At 41.3% G+C, this 24,592-nt stretch overlaps 1 protein-coding gene across 1 annotated transcript in view; it reads right to left on the minus strand.

Moving 5' to 3' along the window:
* IFNGR1 (interferon gamma receptor 1) overlaps positions 1–21,874 on the minus strand; it is a 28,934-nt gene extending 7,060 nt beyond the window's left edge. Inside the window, exons 1-5 of the mRNA XM_060240064.1 lie at positions 21,598–21,874; positions 13,049–13,163; positions 12,692–12,861; positions 11,525–11,694; positions 2,969–3,140 (exon numbers count right to left, since the gene is read on the minus strand). Coding sequence (XP_060096047.1) covers positions 2,969–3,140; positions 11,525–11,694; positions 12,692–12,861; positions 13,049–13,163; positions 21,598–21,685 — 715 coding nt within the window. The 5' untranslated portion in view covers positions 21,686–21,874. The remainder of the gene's footprint in view (positions 1–2,968; positions 3,141–11,524; positions 11,695–12,691; positions 12,862–13,048; positions 13,164–21,597) is intronic.
* Between the last annotated feature and the right edge of the window lie 2,718 nt (positions 21,875–24,592).

The raw sequence follows: 24,592 nt of genomic DNA on the forward strand, positions 1-24,592 counted from the left end.
TCTGCTGGCCATGGGGAGTCACCACCAGCAGAAAGGAAAAAGACTTCTAGAAGAATGGAAGAGGGGACTAAGATCTGAGGCCCCAGCCAGCAGAAAGGTAGGAGAGAAGTCCCTTCTCTTTCTGCTGGCTGCTGTTTTTCAGGCTATCTTTTGCAGTCCTTTTAAAGTTTAAAGGGAATGCAGAAGACAGAACCAAACAGCTGAGCAGCAGGGAGCAGCTTCCTCCCCAACCCACAGCTATTTTTTTGTCTGTCTTCTGCAGTCCCTTAAGAAGAAGAATAGCAAATTTATACTCCACCCTTCTCTCTGAATCAGTCTCAGCTTACAATCTCCTATATCTTCTCCCCCCACAGTCCTGTGAGGTGGGTGGGGCTGAGAGGGCTCTCACAGCAGCTGCCCTTTCAAGGACAACCTCTGCCAGAGCTATGGCTAACCCAAGGCCATTCCAGGAGGTGCAAGTGGAGGAGTGGGGTATCAAACCCAGTTCTCTCAGATAAGAGTACATGCACTTAACCACTACACCAAACTGGCTCTCCAGTTAAACTAAAGGGACTGCATAAGGCAGTCGAAACAGCTGAACAGTTGGAGGAAGCTTCTCCCCACCTCCCCACTGTTTTTCAGGCTTTCTGCAACCCCCATTTAAAGGGACTGCAGTCCTTTTCAATGGGGCCTGCAGGCCATGGACCACACAAACCAGTTTGCTTCATAAACGGGCCTTCCAGCTTGGTTCAAGTTGTGGTTCAGCCATGAAACATATCTTCCTGATTCATGCCCAACTCCATCTACATTAGAGAGCCAATTGCTGGCTCTCTAGAGAACTGCTTTTGAGAATCGAGGTTCAGATGCAAGTATCCGAGTGACAAGAATGACTGATCCTACCAATAGACTAATCCCAGGTCACCAACAATGACCTCAGCCTGGTCTGTATTCAGGGGGAACCCACAACAAAACTGGATTGAGGTCATAGTCACAGTGACAGCCAGAAGGCTAAACCTGGAGGTGGTTGCAGCATCAATACTCAAGTTATATAGGATCAAGAATCTGGATGTCAATATCACCACAAGATCACTTTAGCAGAATAGGGATTAGCTGGCATAACAACAGAATCTCCAGCCAGTCTCTAGATTCTAACACTAGGCACCAAAATCAGGCTTGGACATGACTGTAAGTACCTACTTGAGGCCAATTATTCCACATCATTGCAGTTGTTATGTTCCTTGCCACTTGCTTCTATTTCTCCAAATTTCACTTTGAGGCTGGTGCTGCAACAAATACCAGGCTAGATGTACCTGGAGAAACCCTAGCACTGAAATTGTAGTTTTTTCAATGTCAGACACTCTGGAATGAGCACAAAGCATTCATTTGGTAATTACAGAGGACCCAGACAAGGACAGTGCCTAACTGCTGCAACCTTCTGCTTCGTAGTGATTTTTAGGTTAAATGCAACTGCAGTGCCAATCTGCCCTGTGCAGACTACCAAAGTGCTAATGATTGGCCTGTATTTCTCCTTGCCCTTTCTCTATCAAACAGCTGTCTGTAGTGCAGTCTCTTCCCCATTAATTTCCAGCAGCCTTCCTTTCCCTCATTCCATTTAAAAAATTTTCATTGCACTTTTGTTCTTCCTAATCATTGCTTCCCTTGGAGTTGAACACTTTGCAAATGACAGACTCCTCACTGGTCTACCTGCTTCAAGCTTTTTGCAGCGTTTCCTTTAAAAACAACACTGTTTGTCTGGAGACTATGAATTCTGGGCTCAGAAAGGAGATCTGAAACAGCTGTCCATGTTTATTGGAACAAACAAACTCACAATTCTCAAGTGACTGCGGAAGAGCCAACCAAGGACTGTAAGATGCTGGCTGTGTGCTACAGCTGGAGAGCAGAGTGAGTATGCTGGTCTCAGCCTCCCAGTGCAGGTTCACTTCCCATTTCTTTTTAGATTTGATTTTTTTCCTCCACTTTGACTCAGAAATACAATTTTTTAAAAAATTCATTCCACCCTGACCTGGATAGCCCAGGCAAGCCCGATCTCATCAGATCTCAGAAGCTAAGCAGGGTTGACTCTAGCAAGTACTTGGATGGGAAACCTTTTTGAAATACCAGCACTTGGGAGGACAGGGGCAGGCTTTATTCAGCCATCACTCTAAATATTCTCCAGGCCCCCAGTAGAAGTCAGTTACCAGAGGTCGCCATGACTTCCAAGTGCGGACACACACAAAGTTCATTCTCAGTTTTGTGACAAAGTGTTGTTACGTGAATACACAAACTCAATCAAACCACAAACTGGTGGTATTTTTCAGAACCTAACTGATAAAGGAACAATTGATTAAAGAAAAAATTGCACCCATGCTGGGAGAAGAGTGATGTTTTGAAGTGGGAGACTGCTGACTTAAAGCTGAAAATCCTCAGCGTAATTTCAAGGAAGTCCCATTCAACTGAACAGGATTTATTAATGAGTAAACATGCTCCCTGGTTGTCTCTGTCATGGGAACTGGCATTATGGGATCATAATGGGAAACCTTTAGCTGACATTAGGCACTGTATAAATGACAGCAGCATACATGACATTTCAATAATAAGCCCTACCATTAATGCTGATTAGTGATTCCTGAAACACTAGGAAATATAATAATCCTCGTCACCTAGGAAGATCCTGGTCACAAAAAGTTCAAGGGGCCACCAGCTCTCCTAGAAACAGCTATTCTTAAGAATGGGAGGTAGGGAGGATTTGCTCTGCTTGCCTTATGTCTTTTTATTGACATATGAACCCTATGAATACTTGCTATCAGGAAAGACAAGAATGAACACCCACTACTGATTTTGAAAATACAATTATTTTGTGGGTACTCAAGGTTATGGAAGTGTTATGAAAATCAGGTTGGATAATATAATTGGGATTTTATTTCCCACAATCCCCGACAGCCACTGATGTGCACATTATGAGGTCCTTTGTGTCATCAAATAGTTTTACCTAATGGATATCTGGAAGACAGACTAATACAGCTTGCTTTTGATTCTTCACCAGACAGCGAATAGGCTTCTGATATTCCTTGAACTGAAACACAGTATGTGAACCCCAAAGGAGCCTGAAGATACGCAACACACCCATACATATCACATTCTTCTGGTTCAATTGGATCATCCTGAAAGAAAGAACTTAAATTCAGAACTTTATTTCTGGTAAATTACCTTCTGCAACTAAGTAAACCAGAAGGGTAATCCGGTGGCTTTTTATTCAGCTATAGCCGCCCTGAGCCCGTTTGGGGAAGGCGGGCTATAAATATGATAAAATAAATAAATAAATAAAATAAACCAGTGTGGATGGCCCAGGCTAGCCCAACCTTGTCAGATCTTGAAAACTAAGCAGGGTTGGACCTAGTTAGTATTTGGATGGGAGACCATCAAGGAATACTAAGTGGTCACTACACAGAGGCAGGCAATAGCAAACTACCTCTTTTCTTGAAACTACTGGGTTGATGCAAGTCAACTGTTGACAGCAAAAATAACAAAAACAACAAAATATAGTTCTGTCCAGTTTTATCACTTGAGATTTATAAACTGAGAAAACCTTTTTATGAATGGCAAAGCCACCCACTCTTGGTTTCTTCCCCTCTGCTGTCCCCTACTTTTGCTCAGGCAATTCTGCTACTTCAACTTTTTTTTTCTTGGTCACTTGGTTCTTTCCCGTTTCTTCCTATTCATCTGACTTGGCTCCCTTGTAACTTCCTCTCTGTTTCAGGATCTCCAAACAAATTTAGTTCTTGCTCTGTTGCAGATTCTGTTCACTGCAAAGTATATAATCTGGTTCTGTTCCCCTTTTATGCCATTCTGTCTGCCTCTGAAAATTCAGATTCTTCAGTTCTATTTATTTATTAAGCAAATGTATATGCTGCCTCTTGAGAGTCCTACTTTAGGAAATTTATAAGTAAAACAAAAATCAAAGTATAATAAAAAATAGCACAGGTTGACTATATAAAGACAAAACAAGCCATTAAAAACATGCTAGGGGCATAAAAACAGCATAAAATAACCAATGAGCATCTTAAAAATATTCATAAACATATGTCATACTAGAAGTAAAACAGCTAAAAATATAAAACTACTTAGTAAAAAGTCTGGGTTTTAAAAAAGTTTCAACCAGGACCTTCCAGGGTTGGAAAATGCCGAGCTGAACTGCTTCTCAGGAGAGTAGGCTGGAACTTCTGTTCGGGGTAGTGGAAGGCAATCTAATGCCTACTGCCTACTTTTCTCAGTCAGAGATCAGTCCAAGATATGCACAGGAAGCTTTGAGGCGATTTACCTTGGCTAAAAGGGAGACCCGGGGAGGGGGGGCTCCTTTGAGGCTTTGAGGGGTCTCCGGAGATGAGTTGCATTTTCATCATCTGCAGAAGTTTCCAGAGTCATTTATTTGACATAAGCTCGACAGGATCCTAATCTGCTTTGATACTGCTAAACATCTAAAACTATACAAAACCGGTGTTGATCTGGATAACTACAGAAAAGGTACAGATTGCTATCTTTCATTCTGGGACTAATTAAAGTTAAACAAAATAAAATCAGAAGGTGGAAAATTGAAATCTAGAAAGCTTGGAAGAAGAAGGGGAGAAGGGGCGAAATCTGGACTTTGTAAATTTAAAGGACAGTGCTAAAAAGTGGAAAGGAATTTATTGTTTTGTCTACTTGTGGTTTTGGAGAAAAAGCCCCATCATCATAGATTTGCAGCTCCCACAGCCAACACAGGAAATACATCAAATATCGTGAGATCTCTCTACCAGCGAAAATGGGATTTGGTGGCAAGCAAAGCAGGAAGTATCGGATGGAAAAGGGAAATCATTGAAGCAGCCAGCCTACTCTAGGACTATAATATTATAGAAAAACATCGGCGGCCATTGCTAGGAGGCTAAAATTTAAATTAAACTTTTAAAGTGTTTGGGACATTAAAAATTGGTGGAGCCGACAGAGGTAACGATTATAAGGTAAAGACTATTGGATATTATTGTTAATAACCACTTTAGAAGCCTCTAGAGGAAAAGGAAAATTTTTTTAAAGTGAAGCATAACGTTGTGACCGCCATTTTGAAAAAAATAAAAACTTTAAAAATTAATATCTGAGCCCAGGAGGCTCTGAGGACAGCGAAATTAGGCTTATTGGAAAGAGCAAGCCTCACTCGTTTAAATGTGATAGTTGAAATTTAATTTGGTGAGGTCAAAATTTTTGGTGTTTTTACATGTCAAACCACAAGCAAACCCGTGCAAGGACTGCTTCACTGGAGAAAATGCAGGACCAATTAGATGCAATGGAAGCCAGGATAATGAAAGGGATGAAAGAGATGATAACTGCTTCTAAAAAAGAAATCAGAAAAGATATTGAAGAGCTAAAAAAAGATATAGAGGATCTCAGAAATGAGACTGTGGTGACATTAAAAAAAGTGCAAGAGGTGGAAGGGAGAGTGAAAGTACATGATTCCACCTTGTTAAAAATACAAGAAAAAGTGGCAATTCATGACTGCAAATTGATGGAGACCCAGATACATCTGAAAGGAGTACCTGAGGATGAAGAAACTGATTTGAAAGGATAGATAATAAAAATAATTGCAGAATTTTTGAAGGAAGATCCTGAAGGGACTAGAAACATGTATGACTATATGTATAGAGTGAATTCACTATATGCAAAAAAAAAAAAATCTACCAAGAGATGTGGTTATAAGATATATGACAAAAGAAATGGTGGGAAAAATCATGAATAAAAACTTTGAAAAGCCATTGATAGTGGGAGGCAGCAGAGTAAGAATTATGAAGGAGTTGCCAAGACAAGTGATAAATGACAGAAGAGCATATAAGAAATTGACAGAAAAATTACGGGACAATGAAATGAGGTATAGATGGATAATACCTGAAGGTTTGAGCTTTGAGCTACAAGGAAAAAGGATTACAATTACAAGCACACAGGAACTGCATGGATTTTATGAAGAACATAAAGAATTTGCACCATGATGGATTACAAATTATTAGCTTGGAATATAAATAGACTAAATTCACCACAAAAAAGAAAGGCAACGTTTAATTGGATTAAAAAGCAAAATTGTAATATAATTTGTTTACAAGTAGTGCATATCAAACAAAAGGATTACAAATTTTTATGGAATAAGCAGTTGGGACTAGAATTTTATTCATTGGCTGAAGAGAAGAAAAGGGGAGTGATTTTTTTATATTAATCAAGAATTGGACCCGAAATTAGTGTTTAAAGATAAAGATGGAAGATTTGTAGTGGTAGAAATATTAAATGCAAAAAAAGGTCGTTACTGGGACCGTATGCACCAAATGGAGCAAAGGATGCTTTTTAAAAAGACATTATACAACAATTTGATGAAGTGACATATGATCAAGTTTTGATAATGGGGGACTTTAATGAAACAATTAAGAACACACTGGATAGGTCTGGGGGGAAAAAATAATAGCAAAGAAGGAAAATTGCCAAAGTCTTTTTTTGAATTGGTCACACAAGAAAATTTGGAAGATATATGGAAGAAATTTAATCCTGAAGTGCAGGACTATACATTTTTTTTCAGCAAGACATAAAACTTTTTCCAGAATTGACATGTTGTGGGGTATAAAGATTTAGGCCTTATAACAAAGAAAATAGAGATTTTACCTAAAATAGGGGCTGATCATAATCCAATAATGTGGATTACAAAATTGTCTAAAAAGTTGAGAAGATGGAGATTGAATGAAGATTTACTACAGAATAAAGAAATAGTGACATCTCTAGAAAATGAAACTAAAGCTTTCTTCCAAATAAACGATAAAGAAGATATAGAATTTCAGACAATGTGGGATGCTTATAAAGCAGTAATGAGAGGAATACTGATTACATTGAATAATAAAGACAAGAGGGCAAAAGAAAAACAGATGCTGGACATTCAAAATGAAATAAAGAAAAAAGGGGAACTGAGAAAAAGGCCAGGGAAAAAGAAAATTATGAGGGAGATTACAATATTACAAACACAAATGAGACATTTGTTAAATAAAGAACTGGAATGGAATCTAAAAAGATTGCAGCAAAAATCTTTTGGGGGAGCAAATAAACCTGGAAAATATTTGGCCTGGCAACTGAAGAAAAAGAGAGAAAGTAAAATTATTAATAAAATTGTGGTGGAGGGAAGAGAGGTGGTAGATCAAGAAGGAATAAAAAGAGAATTCTTTAAGTATTATGCCAAATTATTTAAGGGTGTTAAAATAAAAAAAGAAAAGATGGAAGAGTATTTACAAAAGATTAAAATAGCACCCTTAACAGAAAATATGGGAAATGTTTTGAATGATCCAACTGAAAAAATAGAAATTGAAGCAGAAATTAATGCAATGAAAAATGGAAAAGCACCTGGGCCAGATGGATACACAGCAAAATTTTTTAAAACCTTCAAAGAGGAGTTAATACTGAAACTTCAGAAATTGATGAACATGATAAGAATAAAAGGGAAAATACCAAATATGTAGAAGGAAGCTGTTATTTCTTTGATTCCAAAGGAAGATAGAGATGTCACGAATGTAAAAAATTATAGACCAATCTCACTATTAAATAATGACTATAAAACATACACAAGAATCTTGGCAGAACGGCTTAAACAACATTTGACAAATTTTATAAAGGAAGATTAAGCGGGGTTTCTCCCCAAAAGGCAAATAAGAGACAATATTAGAACTGTTGTAAATATTGTAGAATATTATGAAAGACATCCAGAAAAGGAAGTAGCAGTATTCTTTGTGGATGCAGAGAAAGCATTTGATAATTTAAATTGGGGCTTTATGTTTGCAGTAATGGAGAAAATGGAGTTGGGGGAAAACTTTATAAGGATGATAAAAGCAATATATACTGAACAACGTGCAAGGCTATGTATAAATGCAGATCTTACAGAAGACATGATAATTAGCAAAGGTACAAGACAAGGCTGTCTGCTTTCCCCACTGTTGTTTATAATGACTCTTGAAATCTCATTGATGCAAATCCAAGAAGATAAAGAAATAGAAGGATTAAAAGTAAAAGGATTTATTTACAAATATAGAGCATTTGCAGATGATATAAGGTTTATAAATGAAAACCCCATACAAGTCACACCTTTGTTGTTAGCTAAAATACAAGAATATGGGGAATTGGCGGGACTTTGTATTAATAAAGAAAAATCAAAACTTCTATGTAAAAATATGCAAGTAAATAAGCAAAAGGAATTGCAGAGGCTAACGGGTTGTGATGTTACCTCTAAGGTAAAATATTTGGGTGTGGAGATAACAATGAAGAATATTGATTTGTTCAAAAATAATTATGAGAAGCTATGGCGTAAAATGGATGAAGATATGTTAAAATGGAATAAACAATTTGTCATTGCTGGGCAGTATAGCTGCAATTAAAATGAATATTCTGCCAAGAATAATGTATTTGTTTCAGACTATCCCGATTGTGAAAGACAGTAAACAATTTAATAGATGGCAAAGAAAAATTTCAGAGTTTGTGTGGGCTGCGAAGAAACCAAGGATTAAAATGAAAATTTTAACAGATGCAAAAGAGAGAGGCAGATTCCAATTACCAGATTTAAAAATATATCACGAAGCAGTTTGTTTAGTGTGGATAAAAGAATGGATAATGCTGTTAAACAAAAAACTCTTAGCGTTGGAAGGTCATGGAAATAAATTTGGCTGGCACGCTTATATGTATTATGGGGAAAAAAGATAGATTTTTTTTTCTCTCACCATTATATAAGAAATAATTTGCTAAATACATGGATGAAATATAAGAAATATGGAGATGAGAGAAAACCGTTATGGATAGTGTCAGCAGAAGTAATAAAAGTAAAGCTGAGACAGGTGAAGAAAAGTGGTTGTCATATAATCAACTATTAAAAATACAAAGTGGCAAAACAGAATTGAAAACTGCTGAAGAGCTGAATAATAAATATGATTGGTTCCAAATGCAACAAATAAAGAGCTTGGTGGATAATGATATTAAAACGGAAGGAATAAGAAAAGTGCAAATAGAAATGGAAAGAGTTCTGCTTGGAGACAATGAAAAATTAATTTCAAAACTATATAAATTACTTTTAAAATGGTCTACGGAAGATGAAGTAGTGAAATCTCAAATGATTAAGTGGGCAATAAATGTAAATAAAGAAATACAGATGGAAACTTGGGAATATTTGTGGAAGAACTCTATAAAGCTTTCGACGTGTCATAGTATTAAAGAGAAATGTTTTAAAATGATGTATAGATGGTATATGACTCCTAAAAAGTTGGCAAAGATGAACAATAAGATGCCAGATAGATGTTGAAATGTAAAAAACATGAAGGTTCTTTCTACCATATGTGGTAGTTATGGGTCTCCTTGGCATGACACATTGGTTGTGCACATCCCTCTTGTCATTTTCTTTTACACAGATGCATGCACATCTGGAAAGGCAGGCCTGAGTTTGGAGTGGAGCTGCCTGGAGTGCTGCTCTGGAAACCTGATGGGTGAGGTAGGCAGTAAGTGTGTGTATGAGCTGTCTTCCCGATGGCATCCCAGCCCAGTGCTCTTTGCCAAGCCAATGCTGTTGGGGGGAGGTGGTTTGTGTGTGTGAGAGAGAGCTGTCTCCCTGCTGGCAGACCACCCAGCACTCTTTATCAGACCAGCACAGTCCGGAAGGGGGGAGGTGGTGTATGCATGAGAGCCTTCTCCCCGTTGGCAGCATGGTCCGCCACTCATCGCTGGGCCAGTGCTGTCCGCGGAGGGAAGGAAGTGTGTGTGTGAGGGAGTGCCATTTCTCCATCAGTAGCGCAGCCCAGAGCTTTTCACCAGGCCAGAGTTATATGGGGGGAGGAGATGGTGTGTGTGCATGAGCCATCTCCCTGTTGGCAGCACAGCTTGGTGCCCTTCACCCAGTGGTGTGGGGGGGGGGGAGGCAGTGTGTGTGCGTGAGAGAGCCATCTCCCTGTCAGCAGTGCGGCCTGGTGCTCTTCCCCAGGCCAGCACTGTTGCGAGGGGGGGGGGGGGTAGGCAGTGTGTGCGTGTGTGAGAGCTGTCTCCTCATCATCAGCCCAGCACTGTTGGGAGGAGGTAGGGTGTGTGTGCGTGTGATGCCCTTACAGGGACCATGAAACTGACACACAAGGCAGCACTGTCCCAGATGAAGGCCGAGCTGAACTTCTGTTGAGGGGCAGGGAGCTGCTCTCCCAGTGAAGGAAGGGAGAAGGGAGGGAGCTGGGTAACTCAATCACTGCTTTGACCTTCAACCCATCAACCCAAAGCAAGCTGGGGAAGTGGGCTCAATCTGCCTCTTTCACCCTGCTCTGCAAGCAACTCCCTAGCCTCAGAGGCTAGGGAGTTGCTTGCAGAGCAGGGTGAAAGAGGCTAGGGAGTTGCTTGCAGAGCAGGGTGAAAGAGGCAGAGGCTAGGGAGTTGCTTGCAGAGCAGGGTGAAAGAGGCAGATTGAGCCCACTTCCCCAGCTTGCTTTTCCCAGGCAGGACTCCTTGTGTCTGTAACAGCGACAAAATTGATTGAGGTCCAAAAAATGGTTCTGGGATAGGACTGTAACCAATGTTCCCTCTAAGCTGCAGAGTCTTGTGAGCAAAAATTCTACTTTGTGAGCTTCTGGCCTTAAAGTTGTGAGCTGCTAGTGTGCTCTGGGGTCATCCTTCCTGAGCTAAGACAAAAATGTGTGAGCTAGCTCACCTAACAGCTTAGAGGGAACACTGGTTGTAACACCCCTCCATATTTCCCTAAATGCACCCCCTACAGCTGCTGCTGGGAGATTCAATCAGGATCTTTCAGCATTTTGTCTAATTTGGGCTCCAGGTAGCAGTTTTGCAATCACAGTATCAAAACTGCTTTGTTATTCTGGCAGTGCTCTCAACAGTTCATTTAGCAGCCATTCAGAACTCTTTGATCTTTACCTAGAAGTGGTTCTGACTGGCATTGTTGCCCTCCCATCACATTTCCCCAAGATTTAGCTACCCTCTCCTAGTTCTGCCCTGAGAGCTAACACGGTTGCTTGGGGTGTGATGGCTTGTTTAAATGCAGCTTTCAGTGTCACTGATTCCTCCTGGATACCCAGAACTCATTTGTTTCCTGAAACAAATCTTTTAATAAGTTGTGACTGATGCACTTCTGTCGATGTTAGGGGATGTGGCATATACAAATGAATTATGCTAATGAGTAATGTAATGAGCTCCAGCACCTCTTTTTCTACAAAATGACCCCTGTGGAAAGGAAATATCACCTCATAAATGGTCCTAAAGGTCTCTGTTTTTCACTCCTTATTTTCTTAGTTCTTGACTGTATATTTTGATTGCTTGAGTGTGATTGTAAACCAGCATATTTTTCAGTAAAAACCTTTAAATCCATTTCAAATCTGGAGTCTTCTTGCTAAAGGTGTGTGACCTCCCTGTGCCCTCCACCCCCCTGTCTCATAGCTAATATCCCCAATGTAAAGATGGGACCATTTCAGGTAACAGCTACATCAAAACTATTTTTATATTAGGCAAGGTTTAGTCTTAGACATACCTTTTGTGGGCTTGCCTGATTCCAGAGGAATACTTTATAGGAGAAATCAGTGAGGTTTTCCTTCACACTAAGTGGGTACCTCTCATGATAAGGCGTGAGAGGATGCTCAATAACAACTATAATTTCATCATCCACAACAGAGAGGTTAAACTTTGGTGGTCCAATTCGGGCTGAAACAACAAGACTTATATTAATATGGAAGTGCATGACACTATACTAAGAAAAGCCATTCCAGTAAACTGGAAAGTATAGGTATATTTTGATAGTTGTTTTCAGCAACTAGTTTGTTGACAGAAACCAAAGTTTGAAGGCTGGCAATACTGTTGTACTAGCCTAGCAAAGGCCACTGATAAGGCACTCATTTTATAAAGCTACAGACACTACTGCTATTATCTAAAGTTTTCTGATTTTTCTGAAAACCCAAAGCTTCTGACAAGTTTGTAGAAAGATCTGTCTTACTTGTTAATGGATTTAAGTATTCACATATTTGGCCAGATTGAGAAGTAGATATACTGATGATCAGTCTACTTGTTTATGCAAGTCTGCAAGATGACATGTACACTGACAGAGTTGTACTATCAACAATGTATAAAGCATCTGATGAGCGTGAGAAAGACTGAATTCTGATCATCTCACATCTAAACCTACTGTACCTTTTTGAAGTTCTCAGATCTACTCCATCATAAAAGGTGGGGGGAATTGTTTTGGCATGTTTTCTCCAAAAAGCAATTTCCTAAGAAAAATAAAATGTGTATACTTCTAGGTATGACAAGATCTTCTACCATCACTATAGCCCTGCCGTGAAGACCCCAGCTAGGTCAGGCATGGTAAGCAGAGCTCTGCCCCTTACTTTAGGCATGCAACAAGGAAGAATCAGCTTGCAGTTCTGTGCCACAGAGGAGCAGCACTACCTGGGTCTAAACAGCACACAAAGTGCAATTTCCTACCTGCCTAGTACCTCTCTCTTTAGGAAAGGAGAAGCCATTGTAGAAGACTCAGTTTTAATCACTAATATCACTAATAATGAAAAAATCTCAAATCTCATGTCATTAATCAGACACTAAACAACGTATTGTGACCTGCAGAGACAAAAATACTGTAATATACTACCTCTGAACGGTGGCTAAAATTAAAGAGTGAACATTTTATGTTTCATTGGCAACTCACCATCCCTGAAAGGGCGAAATGCGTTACTCTTTTTATATTCAGATTCATGTGATCCAACGAGAACTTTAACTCTTGCCCATAATTGATGGCATTTCTTATTGATCTTCTGGGAGAGGTCACAGTAATGTTGTGATATATTTACACAAGAACTTACTTCTGTATAAGTGCTACTACAAAAGAAAAAGAGAAATGTTAGAAATTCATATTCAATGTATTATATAGTATGGCAAACTTCAAGGTTTCCCCAAGTTTGTGTTTGTTACTGATCCTTTATAAGAAAATAATTAAATTCGAGGAAACAGAAAAGCATAACATGCAAGACAAAGTATATTTGCAGTCAATATCAAATACTCTTACCCATAGCATAGGATTTGTACTGTAAACAGAGGTTCTGATGACATGTTTTGGTAATCCCAATGTAAGGAGGTCTTGAAATTATATGTTTTTATTTCAACATTAGTTGGTAGAAGCACTGCAAAAGTAAAGATTATTAATGCTTTAACAGAATTCAACAAAATTTGAAATAGTCACTAAGAAGCCTGTATGTGTATGTGCTACAAGGTATAAGCCATAGTTTAAACACTATTGTCTACCAAGGTGTAACATTACAATTGAATGTACTAAAATCCAAAGTAATAAAAGGACTAGACTATTTATTTATCAGATTTATATCCCGCCCTCCCCCGACAGGCTCAGGGCGGTTAACAGCAGCATGTATGAATATTTTGTACATGCAGTACATGTATCTCAGGCATATATTCAATGAAACTCTAGAGCCTGATCATTGCTATGAGATACTTTTAAAGGGGGGAAATCCAGCATTTTATTTTCAATATAGGGCTGTAAAACTACTCAAAATTTTGAAGCCATGGAATAATACCTGGGAATTGAAATCTGGGAAAATTTTTAAATCTGTACAATATTTACTATCCTATCAAACCAAATTGTACTATTTGGCATTATTTATGCAATTTTAAAGTCTAAATCTTTAGTTGTGTACAAGTAAAATTGAAAATATGCTCAATATTTGAAAGACAGCTGCAAACTTCTGCACCCTATATTACCTTAGAACAAGGTTTCCCAAACTTTTCTTTCCCGTGTCCCGGTTATTTTTACACCTCCTTCGTGGCCCACTAAAATTTGGGGGTGGAGCCAGGAGACTTTGGGGATGGAGCTGGGAGACAGGAATTATGTCATTTCCTGTGGTGTCAAGGACCAAGTGATGTCACTTCCAGGGCACTCCCCCAAACCTGCCTCTTCTTGGGAAGTAAATTCATTTTCAGAAAAATCTCTCTGAAACTCATGCTGAGCCAAAATGGGAGTGGAAAGTGGGTGGTCCTCTCTTTTCACCCCCACACCTGCATGCACCTATCTGTTTGTATATTCTTCTCCAGCTTGCAAGAACACCTAATGCCTATGTTCAATTGCCTGCACCACCTACACATCCCTTCCTCAACAGCACTGGCCAGTGTATGCAATTGAGAGTGCTGTTGCCATTGCCATCAGGAAGGCCAGCACTATGTATCACCCAATGCTCTACCTCAAAATATGCTGACACATTTAGTAGGTCCTTCCTTCAGCTGCTACTACTGGAACCCTGCCTCAAGCTACAAAGAAGCTTGCTTGGTTTCAAGAAAATCTTTCGACATCAGCTACAGTGTATCCCTCAGATATGTTCAGACAGGCAGTAAAATCTTACCAGCCTGGAGCATCAGCTGGGGCAAACACCTGACATGTTTTGCATGAATCAGCCTTGAAAAAATTATTACCTGCCCCGAACAACTGTTTTACTGGAGCTAGGGACTTTCCAAGGCACAGCCAGGCAGAGAATTTGCATACCATTTCACCCCATGAAAATCAATTAATCTTTTTACAATATACAATCAATACTCCCTCTAAGCTGTGGAGTTTTGTAAGCAAAATTTTTTTGTGAGCTACTGGGCATTAAAGTTGTAAGCTACTGCATAAATTAGCCTGCTCTGGGGCTGTTTTTCCTGAGCTAAGACAAAAATGTGTGAGCTGGAGACTAAAAAACTGTGTGTGAGCTCATGCTAACTCAGCTTAGAGGGAACACTATATACAATACTCTTTTCTACTCTCCTGCATTAATGTACCCCACATAATCTTTTTTTTAATGTCTCTATTTTCCACTCACTACAATCCTTTACAGTACAGAGTTCAGGGCTATGATCAAACCAGGTACTATAGTGTGACAACCTCCCTTTAAAAGGATGGTTTTATAAATGAAAACAATCCCCGCCCCTAAAATTAACAATTTTGGCTCTTGAACCAACAAGGGGTATATAAATGTTCTAAATTAGCATAGGAAACTCTCTTTTTTTTTGCTCCAGTGTTTTAAAATGTGCAATTTCAACCAATAAAGATATTGGTCTGCTGGCAAATGGGTAGTGTGGGTGAACAGAAGATTAACTTTTGTACCTGTCCAGAGACATGTGAGGAAAGGAGAGCCCCAATAGCACTGACTGTGCTTCAAGGATTCACCTCAATAGCAGCTGGTGGCTCAGTGAGTCTTGGAGACACTGGCAAGTATAAGGCATGCTCACCACACTTTCTTCCATGCTGCGAAAATCTCAAGGACATGTGCGAAGCTATATGGATATGTTCTTCCAATGCCATACTATAAACAGGTCTCGAAAATTCAATCACCACAAGTATAGCAATGCTAATGCATGTTCTCTCTCTCTGTTAGCAAAATATAGCACGGCTATATTTCTCAAAGAACAACACTATGGCAGCTGTTCTTATAGTCTTCCTGCCTTTTTAAAATTTTATGTTTACATTGAAAATTAAGGCAAAGCAATGGTGTGTAAAAGAGCCCCGTGGCACGGAGTGTTAGAGCTGTGGAACTGCAGTCCTAAACTCTGCTCATGACCTGAGTTCAATCCCCGGTGGAAGCTGGGTTTTCAGATAGCTGACTCGAGGTTGACTCAGCCTTCCATCCTTCCGAGGTCAGTAAAATGAGTACCCAGCTTGCTGGGGGAAAAGCATAGATGACTGGGGAAGGCAATGGCAAACTACCCCGTAAAAAGTCTGCTGTGAAAACGCTGTGAAAGCAACATCACCCCAGAGTCAGAAACGACTGGTGATTGCATAGTGGACCTTTCCTTTTCCTTTTCAATGGTGTGTAACATCATACAGATCAAAGAAAAGAACCCCCAAAGAAAACCATAACCCATATAACGTAACAAACATCTAACACCATCCTAAGTGCTATACAATTCTGAACTGTTTTATGAACCAATGACAGTTACAAAGAACAATTCTAATGCTCACAATAAAATCTGTTGGGCATTATTGATAAGCATTAGAGATACTTAATTACAGAACACACAACCAGACTGAACAGAGGCCAGAGAAAGCCCTGAATGCAACCACCATACAGCTATGCAGTGTTTCCTAACAAAATGCTGTATTGGCACCATAACAGTCCAGCATGCACACTCTCCCTGTCTCCAGCAGGGTGGGGGAGATAAGCACATTAATCGTACTACAGTAAAATCTGTGTTAACTGACATCCTTAGAGAAGTGAGGCTGCCAGATAACAACAACAACAAATGATGCTTAACCATGTGAGGTTCCAATGACTGCTCCTGGTCACAAACACTGCCCACTAGCCAGAAGTTCAATCAGTGTCCATGACCAGAACTGCATCCCCTCCATATTGCTGATCAGCTGTGTAGTGGGCATGGATTTAAAGGGCTGAGATGAATTCCAGCCTTTTATATCCTTGCATGCTATACAACTGATTGGTGGCATGAGAACATGGAGCCAGGGATCTTGCCTTGGGCACTGCCAGCAAGATAGTAGCACCGGTGGCAGTGAGAGCTAGAATACAGTGCTGGATAACACAGCTTTCTACTGTAGTAGTATTCTTGTTCTATGATAGAATGTCACTACAATCTCATATTGCACAGAAATGGACAGGTAGATAATTCCATTTGGAGGGATTTTTTTTGTAGCAGGAACTCCTTTGCATATTAGGCCACACCCTCCCAATATAGCCAATCCTCCAAGAACTTACAGGGTTTAGTACAGGGCTTACTGTAAACTCTTGGAGGACTGGCTACATTTATATTTATTTATTTATTTATATTAAGATTTATACCCCGCCCTTCTCACCTAAGTGTCTCAGGGCGGCTTACAACATGATAAATTAGACAACTTCAGATTGAAACATTTAAAATACAATTAAACTATAGGTTAATAAAAAACATGATAAAATAGGATAATTAAAACCGGCGGCCTATAAATACATTTTGTTCCATCCAGGATGTTTTCATTGTCAGTTAATGTCATAGGCCTGCCGGAAGAGGACTGTCTTACAGGCCCTGCGGAATTGCCCTAGATCCCGCAGGGCCCGTACCTCTTCCGGCAGCTGGTTCCACCAGTAAGGTGCCGTTGTTGAGAAGGCCCGGTCCCTGGTGGATTTTAGACGGGCCTCCTTTGGCCCGGGGACTACCAACAGGTTTTGTGAGCCTGAGCGTAGTACTCTCTGGGGAGCGTGTGGGGAGAGACGGTCCCTAAGGTAGGCAGGTCCTAGGCCATATAGGGCTTTAAAGGTGATGACCAACACCTTGTACCGGACTCGGAACATTACTGGCAGCCAGTGCAGACTCTGGAGCCCCGGCCGAATGTGCTCCCATCTAGGGAGCCCTAATAATAGCCGGGCAGCAGCGTTCTGCACCAACTGCAGCTTCCGGGTCCGGCACAAGGGTAGCCCCATGTAGAGGGCATTACAGTAGTCCAGCCTCGAGGTGACCGTAGCATGGATCACTGTTGCCAGGTCGTCACGTTCCAGGAAGGGGGCCAACTGCCTCGCCCGCCTAAGATGAAAAAACGCGGACTTGGCAGTGGCTGCTATCTGAGCCTCCATCGTCAATGAAGGCTCCAACAGCACCCCTAGGCTCTTGACCCTGCCCGACGCTGTTAGCGAAGCGCCGTCAAAAGCTGGCAGGGGGATTTCCCTTCCCGGGCCGCAGCGACCCAAGCAAAGGACCTCTGTCTTCGCCGGGTTCAGCTTCAGCCCGCTCAGCCTAAGCCACCTAGCCACTGCCTGTAACGCCCGGTCCAAGTTTTCTGGGGCGCAGGCGGGTCGCCCGTCCATAAGCAGATAGAGCTCGGTGTCATCAGCATATTGATGGCAACCCAACCCATACCCCCGGGCCATCTGGGCAAGGGGGCGCATATAGATGTTAAATAACATCGGGGAGAGGACCGCCCCTTGAGGTACCCCGCAGTCAAGCGTGTGTCTCCGGGACAGTTCCTCCCCAATCGCCACCCTTTGTCCCCGACCGTCAAGGAAAGAGGAAAGCCATTGCAAGGCCAACCCCTGAATCCCTGCGTCGGCAAGGCGGCACGCCAGAAGCCGATGGTCGACCATGTCGAACGCTGCCGACAGGTCCAACAGCATCAGCACCGCCGAGCCGCCTTGATCCAGATGTCGCCGAAGGTCATCCACCAGAGCGACCAGCACCGTCTCCGTCCCGTGGCCCGGGCGGAAGCCAGACTGGTAGGGGTGTGTGGCTTAATATGCACATCAGGGGTGTGTGGCTTAATATGCAAACGAGTTCCTGCTACAAAAAAAAGGCCCTGTCCATTTGTATTTGTTTCTTTGGGGCAACTCCTCCTCGCCTGCTCTAAAAAGAGCAGGCATGTTGAAAACTGCAATTCTGAATTATTTAGAATTTGGCTGTAGCAGCTGACTTTGACAGCTAACTTATTTTTAAAGAAAAGAAAGTAAATAAAGGTAACAGACAATACAACCTACTGTTTCAGACTGAAAGTCACACATACCCCAAAAGACAATGACAACTGCAGAGTTATACCCTGCTCTTGTCTCTTACTCAGAGTGGCTTACAATCTCCTAAATCTGTTCCCCCCACAACAGACACCCTGTGAGGTAGGTGAGGCTGAGAGGGCTCTCACAGCAGCTGCCCGTTCAAGGACAACTCCTGCAATAGCTATGGCTACCCAAGGCCATTCCAGCAGCTGCAAGTGGAGGAGTGGGGAACTCCCAGATAAGAGCCTGCACACTTAGCCACTACACCAAACTGGCTCCACTGAACCACTACACCAAAAGAAAGGACAGTCCTGATTACCCAGTATAATGGCAGGTAAGAACTCGGGGGGGGGGGGGGGAGAATGGAGCCACCTACATTAAAAGTGTGCAAGGGAGAATGGGTTCAATATCCAGAATGTGGTAAGGGAGGTCACTGCAATTGTGCATGTACATCAATCCACAAATCAACCCTTTTGACTTTTAAAAAAAAACAAATACTCAGGACTTCTTTCCACAACAGCAGGCATAAGTTATGGTTTTATTTGACTCTAAATTGGGTAAATGACAGTGAGTGACAGTGGCTCAGTGGTAGAGCATCTGCTTGGGAAGCAGAAGGTCCCAGGTTCAATCCCCAGCATCTCCAAAAAAGGGTCCAGGCAAATAGGTGTGAAAAACCTCAGCTTGAGACTCTGGAAAGCCGCTGCCAGTCTGAGAAAACAATACTGACTTTGATGGACCAAGGGTCAGATTCAGTATAAGGCAGCTTCATATGTTCATATATGTTCATATTTGTAAAGCTAGAAATGATGTACACCTTTGCATTTTTCTTCAGCCTAACATAGACGAAGGGAAGTAAAAAGTTTCTATTTTAAACATCTTCAGCTTTCACTGAGGAAGGAAATCACATTTGTTTGCACATTAATTGCACTATAACTTCAATTTCTACAAAGCATTCTTTGTAGAACAAATGGCACAGAAGCACTCAATCAAAAACCCTGATTGCAAGCTATTGGTTGATATTAGTCCTATACCTAGGTCTTCCATCTAAGAAAATCTGAATTCTGAAGACATAGACCTTTTAGCTATATTTTCTCCACAGTTTAGCCACTATGCTACACCAACTCGTAACACAAAAACACTTCATTCAGTGTGTGCGTGCAATATATTGCAGGTATGCATACAAAAACACACATACATGAATGCATGGGAGCATGAATACAGTCTAAACCCCTCATCTTAAATCAATACTATTTTGAAGCAGAGTTATGAAATTAAGAAATGTGTCACAGGCTTAACAAAACAAAATCATTCTGGTTAAACAGAGGGCCTTTCTTTGCTACAGGCAGTGTCGACACCAAATATAAATGGCACACAAGTAAACCATAAAAATAGCTCTAATTATTTTCCTATGTAAAGTTAAGAGTTACCATGCACTTCTTTCACTACATGCACAAAACTGCATTTGAGTAAATTACTATGCTGGGGACAACATCTGCCCACACCACTAACACTTGGTAGGACTTGACTCCTACCTATATTCACTTGCGTTATTTGTAGCACACCTTTCTCATTGGGACTCAAGGACTTATAGGGATCTCATAAGATGCATTGTGATAGTCTTTCCTGATGCTTATTAAACACATGGCCTCTCTCTTTCTCTCCATTATCTAAAAATATCATCTACTTCAGGTCTCGGATTCAGCTATGCTCCTGAACCTTTCTAACAGGTCCACCTCCTCCTTCCCACCTTGTCCACTGAATAGTAGGTGCAGCTGCATAACAATCCCTGGATGAGCTCTACCACCCTTTTTTCTGCAAAAACGACCCCTGATCTCCTTCATCGTTTAAAATCAGTAGGCATTGTATTTATAAGGGAGAAGCTGCAGGAATTCCAAGAGGGATTAAGATCTGGGTCTTGCTCACAACTCACTGTCTCATATTCTAGAACAGAGCAACGATCAACAGCAGATGCAAGCTGAAGCTCCCAGTTCCCAAAGGGGAAGCTTGCGAAACTCAGCAAAACAAGATTTTCAGCTAATCCAAATCATGCATTCTCACGTGGCTTTAAATTATGTACCATCAGAGAACCCTACTAGTATTGATTTGTTAAACACAGAAACCCACTTATTATAGCCTTCTCAGGTAAGCATCCTAGTATGCCAACAGTCTATGCTGGGCATCGATAAGGTCCTCCATTTTGATAAAAATAAGGAATCTTGATCAAAATTCTGAAGGGTGGGGAGTCTGGGAACTGCCAGCTGTATAACATCAAGGTTGAGCTTTTCTTTTCTTCCTTGTATTCAGGTACAAACAAACCCTGGGCCTTCTGCCTCAGCCCATGACCCCTGAATGAGCAGATCCAGGACCTGCCCAGGATCTGGTGTTTTGCTTTTTGATGTTTATCTGACTTGCATATTGTTTATTCAAACTGTTCATTCTTCTTTGTTATACTTCTTTGTGAAATGATTTAGGCCCCAATCAGGAAGAAAAGTGGAATAATAAATCGCTTAAATAAAACAAATTATAGCCACAGTCAGAAAGAGCAAATGACAATGCTGAGACCATTAAAGCAGATCTGCAGTTAAAACAAATCAACTCACCAGAATTTGGGAAAAAATAAGATGAAAACTAAAGGAAAGAAAAAGGCAAGGGGGCTATGCTGTATGTCTTTTTTCATTGCAGTTATAACTATAAATGGTTTCACAAGATTTAAAACCAATCTAGGCACCACTTTCTCCTTAACACACATTTCTCCCCCACCTCCATTGAGAAATAGCAATCCAAAACACGTTGTCTGGTTTATGCTGTTGTATTTTACATCCCTTTTCAACCTATCCAGAAAGCAAACAGAAAAACACAGGGACGGGGGTGAGTGGGTGGAAACCTCACCCAACCAACTAAGCCAATCTTATCTACAGTCCTAGAAGCAAGCACCACAGAAGTCCAACAATACAAGGAAGTCCCCGCAGCGTCCCTTTCCTTTGCACTTTGCCCAGCCAGTGCACTCTCGCTAGAATTCAAAGGTCTACCCCGCCGCGTACAGAGACTAAGGCCTTTCCATGAGTTGGAGCCCAAACGGTCTTCTTTCCCACGCCCCCGCCGGTACCTTCAATCTGCGGTTCCTCCGTGCCAGGCCTACCGCAGCAGGCCAAAGCCAAGAGCGCCAAGGCGGCAAAGGGCCGCGCGACCCCCATCTCTCCCCTCTCCAGGAAAGGGACTGCTGCTGTTTTGAGGGGAACCAGGACAAAAACAAGGCGAGAGGGCCGCAGGGCGGAGAAAAACAGCGGCCGCTTCGGTCGCTTCCGTTCCTAAAGCAGATAAACGAGCTGTTCCCTCCGCCCCACCTTCCTCGTTGCCAAGAAGAGGCGGGCTGGACGAAAGAGGAACTTCAGTCGGAGATTCCCGCAGTGCTTGAGCTGTGCGAGCTCGGCCGTGCGATAGGTTGAGTCTGGTTTTGCTGCGCTGGGTGAGTGGCTGTAGCAACCAGACCATCCCCACCAGCAAACCCGCGTCGCGTTGAATAAAACCGCGTTTTATAAACACTGGATTGTTTTTACGAAGCCAGCAAAGCGGAATGAAAAAACCCTAAGGGTGGGCGCCCGTGTTGTGTCTCTGATGGCCGAATCAAAATAACGCCGTGCACCGTTTCAGGCTGCAAGACGGTGGTGGAAGAACTTGCAAGCTTTCCCACCCCGCCTCAAAAACACCATACGAGAGGGAAAGTACCGAGGAGATGTGCAAAGTTCAAGTGCGGTTTATTTTCTTTTTTGGCAGGCTGGTTTGGGGAGGAGGAGTGGTTTTTGAGGATGGTGCTCAGCATAAAATCTATTAATGGGCACAAGCAAAAAAAAGTACACAAACCGCAGAACTCTCTCTGTGTGTGCCACCATGGCATTGTAATGGTGGCATCCTAACGAGACTTACATTCGAGTCTAGTGGCACATTAAGGGTTACCAGTATACAACATGTTAAGGAATGTAAGAGTTGGGAAATACCTGGAGATTTTTGGGATGGAGCCTGAGGAGGGCAGGGTTTGGGGAGGGGAGGGACTTCAGATGGGATATAACACCTTACAGTTAGTTCACTTCCAAAGCAGATATTTTCTCCAGATGAACTGATATCTATGGCTTGGATTAGTTGCAGCCCCAGGAAATCTCCACCTGGAGTTTGGCAACTATAGGCATGTTAGAGAATAAGATTTTCAGGGTATAAGCTTTCCAGAGTCAAAGCTTCATTCATCTTCTGAGACTCTGAAAGGCTTTTACCTGGAAAATCATGTTGCTCTCTGAGGTGCTAGTGAACTCAAATCTAGCTCTTGTAATGCAGACCAGCACAGCTATTCTCTTAAACTATCCTGAAGAGAGTTGCACCATTCAAAATCAATGGAAGGCTTGGAATGGTAACTGCTTAGGATGGCACTGAAAGTAAATAACATATAACTATTGTTGCAAAAAAAGTCAGAGCTGATCCCCTTATTGGAAATGATCCAAGAAAGGTCTAAGTAATTTTACACTGTTTGGAGCACTAAAAATCACTTGATGCCTATAAACTTGTAGATTTAGCTGCCAGGATAGAATCTAGGTCAGAAAGAGAGTTTATCTGAGGATAATCTTAGATGTGAAAAAGGTAATTTGGCTAGAAAATGTTAAATGGAGATGGGAAAAATCAGATAAAAGTTCTCATCAGACCTTATCTGAGTCCAGTCTGAGATCCAAAGAGAGATGGACATTAGCCAGTATGGTTGCCCATCTGTACTTGCAGCTGGTGAGAAAATTGTCAGATTGACCGAGGGAAAGAGATATTTATCAGAGATAAGTGATCAGTTCTCATGGTAGAATCTATATAAGCCTTAGAAATTTCCCTTAGTGATGCTGCCCCCTTAGAAAGCCAACGGGCTATTCTGGGGAGGTTAGCTGAAAGCTTGGTTAAAGATCTTTAACAAAGATTGAGCTGATAGAATCATACCTGCTATGCTTAAGCAAACTTAGAATTTAGCAGGTATAAGAGTGTATAAGATTTGCTAACTGAGAAATAGAGTGTGTAAGCCTAACTACTAAAACTAGAAATTATTTTAACTATATAAGAATGTATAAGAGTTCTAACTATAGGAGTTTGCTATTTAACTGCAAGGTGTTTTAGATCCAAGTGAACAGCCGTGTTGGTCTGAAGCAGTAGAACAAAGCAAGAGTCAAATGTACCTTTAAGAGCAACAAAGTTTTATTCAGAGCGTAAGCTTTCGTGTGCTCCAAGCACACTTCATCAAATGAGGAATCAGGTACAGTGTGCAGGGCTATATATAACTGGTAGGCAGTGGTTTAGAATGCAAAATGGTACAAATTTAAGATCCAATAACAAAATAGTAAAATTAAAACATTTTGCATTTTAAACCACTGCCTACCAGTTATGTATAGCCCTGCACACTGTACCTGATTCCTCATCTGATGAAGTGTGCTTGGAGCACACAAAAGCTTACGTTCTGAATAAAACTTTGTTGGTCTTAAAGATACACTTGACTCCTTCTTTGTTCTGTAAAGTGTTTTATTTCTTTTATAAATGGCTTGAATGCACTGTCTTGAGATAATGCTGGAAAATAGAAAATCTTATCTGCTGTTTACGAAAAGTGTTTCTGGGTCTCATGTATTTGATCCTGGGAGCATTAGGATGTTTTGGGAAACTGTGGTAAGAGAAAGTGTTTATGAATTATAAAAAGAGAAAATTCCCCAACAACTATCTAACCAAACGATAATTTATAATAATTGTAAAGTAAGGTGGCCCTTATTATTAAGACTAGGGCATGAAGGAGGGAGCTGGGACAGATGGGACCTCCCCACCTCCTTGTTCCACTTCCTTGTCCATTGAATAGTATGTGCAGCTGCATAACAATCCCTGGATGAGCTCCACCACCTATTTTTCTACAGAATGACATCTGCCTTTTTGTCTATTAAACCAGTGATAATAGCACCTCTTACCCGATTGTTCTTGGCATTCCATGCAGGCTGATACTTTGCATCATCAGCTGGACAGTCAGTCTGGATAACAGTTCACAACCCTTTTTCAATGAGATGTTGTCTTTGTTCTGTTCAAATCAGATAGTTGCTCTC

Source organism: Heteronotia binoei, chromosome 1, assembly GCF_032191835.1.
Source record: "Heteronotia binoei isolate CCM8104 ecotype False Entrance Well chromosome 1, APGP_CSIRO_Hbin_v1, whole genome shotgun sequence".
Classification (NCBI taxonomy): Eukaryota; Metazoa; Chordata; class Lepidosauria; order Squamata; family Gekkonidae; genus Heteronotia; species Heteronotia binoei.